The sequence below is a fragment of the Lates calcarifer genome, linkage group LG10 (genome assembly GCF_001640805.2).
Source record: "Lates calcarifer isolate ASB-BC8 linkage group LG10, TLL_Latcal_v3, whole genome shotgun sequence".
Classification (NCBI taxonomy): domain Eukaryota; kingdom Metazoa; phylum Chordata; class Actinopteri; family Centropomidae; genus Lates; species Lates calcarifer.
In genome coordinates, this window is record NC_066842.1 from 15,260,600 (window position 1) to 15,266,024 (window position 5,425).

Consider the following 5,425-nt stretch of genomic DNA (forward strand, 5'->3'; position numbering starts at 1 on the left):
ACGAAGCTCAACGAGCTTGTCCGCTGCCGCGGCGGTTCCCTCGGCCGTGGCCACTGCTTCACGCTCCCCTGAACCCCGCCTACCTCACCCCGAGGTCTACGACGACACCCTGGGGAATTGTCGAGGCTTCCTGCTCCAGTGCCAAAAGTCTTCGCCCTCAAGCCGCTGTGTTATGACACCGAGCACAAAAAGATCAGCTATGTGGTCGGGCTGCTACAGGGACGCGCCCTCGCCTGGGCAGAGGCAGAGGGTTCCCAGAGACCCTGGAGCACTCGCTCCCTCAACGACTTCCTGACTCTGTTCCGTGCGGTGTTTGACTTGCCCGACCACGCCGGCAATGTCGCCCAGCGCCTCCTCGCCCTCTCTCAGGGGACCCGGTCGGTGGCAAAATACGCGGTGGAGTTCCGGATCCTGGCTGCGGAGACCGGGTGGGACGAATCCGCCCTTCGGGGCATCTTCATCCGGGGACTCGCCGAGCGGCTCAAGGATGAGCTCGCCGCCCGGGACGAACCGTCGACGCTGGACGCCCTCGTATCCCTCGCGGTGCGCCTGGACAACGCTCGGGAGAGGCACGCCACCTCCACCAGCCGGCCGGCTCCACCGCCCCCCCCCTCCTCGGCGTCTCCGGTCTTCCACGGCCCCTGGCGGGGAGCGTGGATTATCCCCCGACACCTGTGAGCCCATGCAGCTGGGCAGGGCACGCCTCACCCCGGAGGAGAGAGAGTCACGAGTCAGGGAAGGTCGGTGCATTTACTGTGGTGCCCCTGGTCACTTCATGTCTGCCTCCCCGGTCCGCCCAAAAGGCCGGGCTCACCCCTAGTGCCGAGGTTAGTGGTGAGCAATACTCTAAGTAAGAATAAATCCCTGTTGTGGAGGCGGCCTGGTGCGCTAAGAATCGCATATCCCCCGAACCCCTGGAAGTCCCCCTAGTTGTCACCGCACTTGATGGTCACCGCCTTGCCCACGTCACCCATTGCACTCCTCCTCTAGAAGTTATAGTTTCTGGCAATGACCGCGAACACCTCCGTTTTTTTTATCCTCTCCACTTCCTCCACTTCGGTGATCCTGGGGTTCCCTTGGTTCCAGCTCCACAATCCCCACATAGACTGGCGGGGGGGTCGGGTGCTGGGCTGGAGCGCCATGTGCCACGCTGTCTGTTTACAGTCGGCGCTTCCACCGGCGCCTGGCGTGGCCGCTCCAGTCCCGGATCCCTCCGACCTCAGCTCTGTGCCCCCCGAGTATCACGACCTCGCACCCGTCTTCTGCAAGCACCGCGCCACGTCACTCCCCCCTCACCGGCCGTACGACTGCTCCATTGACCTCCTCCCGGGCGCGTCATTCCCCTCCAGCAAGCTGTACAGCTTGTCGCGGCCCGAGAGGGAGTCAATGGAGCAGTATATCCGAGAGTCTCTCGCCGCGGGTCTCATCCGGCCCTCTTCTTCTCCTCTGGGGGCCGGGTTCTTCTTCGTGGGGAAGAAGGACGGCTCTCTTCGGCCATGCATAGACTTCCGGGGTTTGAACCGCATCACCGTGCGTAATAAGTACCCGCCCCCCCTCCTGAATTCGGCCTTCGAGCTCCTCAGGAGCTCGATATTTTACTAAACTAGACCTGCGTAACGCATACCATCTGGTCCGAATTCGGGAGGGGGACGAGTGGAAAACGGGGTTTAATACCCCCCTCGGCCACTTCGAGTATCTCGTGATGCCCTTCGGCTTAACCAACGCGCCCGCGGTGTTCCAGCACCTGATTAATGACGTCCTCCGGGACTTCCTCAATCACTTCGTCTTCGTGTACCTTGACGATATCCTTCGTGTTTTCCCCCACCCTTGAAGCCCACCAGGTCCATGTCCGCTCTGTTCTCCAGCGGCTCCTGGAGAATCAGCTGTTTGTGAAAGCTGAGAAGTGCCTCTTCCACTCCACCACCGTCAGCTTCCTGGGGTTCTGTGTGGGTCCAGGACAAATCCTGGCCGACCCCGAGAAGGTCAAGGCGGTGGTGGAGTGGCCCCGTCCCTCCACCCGGCGCAAGCTCCAACAGTTCCTGGGCTTCGCTAACTTTTACCGGAGGTTCATCCGGAACTACAGCCAGCTCGCCTCCCCGCTCACCCAGCTCACCTCTCCTGCTAAGCCCTTTCACTGGTCTCCCCCGGCTGAGGCGGCGTTCGTAAAACTAAAAACTCCGCCCCTTCCACCGCCCCTATCATGACCCAGCCTGATCCCTCTAGACAGTTTATAGTAGAGGTAGACGCCTCAGACTCCGGGGTGGGGGCCGTCCTGTCCCAGCGCGCCGAGGAGGAGGGCAAGCTCCACCCCTGCGCCTTCTTCTCCCGCCGACTGTCCCCGGCAGAGCGGAACTATGATGTGGGGAACAGAGAGCTCCTGGCGGTGAAGCTGGCACTGGAGGAGTGGCGACACTGGCTAGAGGGGAGCGGAACAGCCATTCGTAGTGTGGACAGACCACAAAAATCTCTCCTACATCCAGTTCGCCAAGCGGCTCAACTCCCGCCAGGCACGCTGGCAGCTGTTTTTCACCCGTTTTAATTTCATATTGACTTTCAGACCAGGAACCCGCAACGCTAAGCCTGATGCGCTGTCCCGCCAGCACTCTCCCGACGAGGACATACCCTCTCCAGCCACTATCGTGTCGCCCTTCCGGGTGCTCGGGGCCGTTACCTGGGAACTCCAGAGCCAAATCCAGGAGGGACTCCGCACGGACCCTGACCCAGGTAACGGTCCCCCTAACCGGGCTTTTGTTCCCCAGGGAGCCCGTTCCGCCGTCCTCCAGTGGGCTCACTCCTCCCGCTGATCCTGTCACCCCGGACTCTCCCGGACCCTGCATCTCCTCCGGCGGTTCTTCTGGTGGCCCACTATTGAAGAGAATGCTCAGCGTTTCGTGGCAGCCTGCTCGGTCTGTGTCAGGGGAAAGGCCTCACATAGCCTTGGACTTTGTTTCTGGTTTGCCCCGCTCCCATGGTAACACCATCATCCTCACCATCATCGATCGCTTTTCTAAATCTGTTCATTTTGTCCCTCTCCCCAAGCTCCCCTCTGCCTCCGAGACAGCCCAACTCCTCGTCACCCATGTGTTTCGTCTCCATGGTATCCCCTTGGACATTGTCTCCGACCGCGGACCCCAGTTCACCTCCCGGGTCTGGAGGGCCTTCTGCCGGGCGCTGGGAGCCACAGTGAGCCTTTCATCGGGCTACCATCCCCAGACCAACGGGCAGACCGAGCGGGCAAATCAACACCTCGAGTCCACGCTCAGGTGTGTCTGTGCAGCGGATCCCTCCTCCTGGTCGGAGCAGCTTCCCTGGGTTGAATACGCCCACAACACCCACACCTCTGCTGCCACCGGTCTCTCCCCCTTCGAAGCCTCACTAGGTTACCTGCCCCCACTGTTCCCGGCCCAGGAGGAGGAGATCGCGGTCCCGTCCGTTCAGCATCACCTCCGCCGCTGCCGCAACTGGCGTCGGACTCGCCAGGCGCTCCATCCGGACCACCGAACAGAACCGCCGGACCGCTGATCGCCACCGGACCCTGGCTCCCCTGTACCAGATTGGACAGTCAGTGTGGCTGTCCACCAGGAACCTCCCCCTGCAGGCCACCTCCAGGAAACTAGCTCCCCGGTACATCGGCCCTTTCCGCATCCTGGAGGTGGTCAATCCGGTGGTCCTCAAGCTGGACCTTCCCCCCTCCATGAAGGTCCACCCTGTCTTCCATGTGTCCCAGCTCAAGCCCCACCTCGGCGACCCACTGCAACCTCCGGCCCCCGCTCCGCCCCCTCCGCAGATCATCGACGGAGCGCCGGCATATACTATCAACCGCCTCCTTGATGTCCGGCGGAGGGGGCGGGGCTTCCAGTACCTGGTGGATTGGGAGGGGTATGGGTCGGAGGAGCGCAGCTGGGTTCCCACCGCTGCTATCCTGGATCCGGCATTAATAAGGGAGTTCCACGCCACACATCCGGACAAGCCCGCACCACGGGTGTTGCCTAGCTGACATTGGCGACTGGAAGCAGTCGTTAAGGGGGGGGGTACTGTCATGATGCCTCCTTGTTATTCTTTGGACAATAAAGCGCCCTGGTGAATCCGCATCTTTGAGTCCTCCCTTTTTCAGCGCCAAGGCGCTTCATAACACTTTGACTGTTGTTTGGGCAAAACAAACTAAACTTTAGCAAACTGTGACAAGCCAGGCTGTTACAGACTAGCTGGCTAAACAGTTGGAAAATAATGATTAGTTGTAGCCCTGGAGACCTGTAAAAAGTCTTTTAAAGGAACCAGCAGGTCCAACTGACCTGCATATATTAGCATAAAAACACAGAACACTTTAATAATGTTCATAATACAAGCTTCTTGAATGATTTTTACACAATACTTAATTACTACACCCAGAGCACAGGGTGTGTTGTCCACTAACCAGAGGGTCAGCAGTTCAATCCCTGGCCCTGGAAGCCTGCATGTCAAACTGTCCTTGGGCAATATACTGAACCCCAAATGAATGTGTGTGTGAATGGGTGCATGTGAAATGTAGTGTGTGTAGTACTATATAGGTGCAGTCCATTTACCATTTAGCTCCAGTGACCTGGAAAGTCAGTATTTACAAGTTCTGCTTCAGCACAGTAAATGTATATTGTTACTTTATCCCTCAGTTAATAGGGTGACCTCTTTTCAATGTGAAACTAGGCTCTACGTGAAACTATGTGATCCAAGACTTTTTTGTGTTTCTCTTCTTGTTTTAGTTCACAGAGGAATACCTGCGCCGCATCCCGCATAGTAACTGGCCAAGTGTGATTGTGGTGGCTGATGGGTCGTGCGGCGAATCCTGCTCGGTGCTGGGCATCAGCTCTGACTATACTGTGGAGTCCTGCCATGCCTATGGAGCTAATGCGACGATAGAGAGACTAGACCAGAGACAGGTCAGCACGCACACCTGGTTGGTGTTTGTTTAAAGAATAGAAACAGGATATTGCAGTGAAGGCGATTTTATTTGGCCTCATAAAGCTGATCTGAGCAAACAGTAATGTGGACCTGCCCGTAGCAGCTGAACACAATATCTGACTCTCATATAAACAGCCAGATTTCAGCAGACTGTTGGATCTTTCAGCATCAACACTGGCAATATTTTGATTTACTCATTGAATCTGATGAGAGCAGCTGTTGCTCTGATGGAGGCAGGTGATGGCCATGATAAAGCTTTAGATTCGTTATGCCTCCCCCTGGACAGACTCCTAATCTGTTCCCTGCCAGGTGAATATGAATGAAGATATCAGATGCAATGTTTTTCACATAGTGCACAAAAGGTTACTTGTCATTATATAAGCAGATGGTTCCTTGAATGGTGACTCAGTCATATTACCAAGAGACCCACAGATTCTGACCAAATAAATATGGAATACTTACAAAATTCCCCTAAAAATGATATAATTCA

General features: G+C 57.0%; 1 protein-coding gene across 1 annotated transcript; it reads left to right on the forward strand.

Annotated features, from left to right (window-relative positions):
- The first annotated feature begins 568 nt into the window (after positions 1–568).
- Positions 569–4,907, forward strand: si:dkey-234i14.6 (uncharacterized). Its single transcript, XM_051073436.1, is given in 6 exon segments — positions 569–1,580; positions 1,582–1,810; positions 1,812–2,186; positions 2,189–2,419; positions 2,421–2,724; positions 4,737–4,907. Coding segments are annotated over 6 exon segments (1,746 nt in total). The 5' UTR covers positions 569–1,008; the 3' UTR covers positions 4,772–4,907.
- Positions 4,908–5,425: the final 518 nt, after the last annotated feature.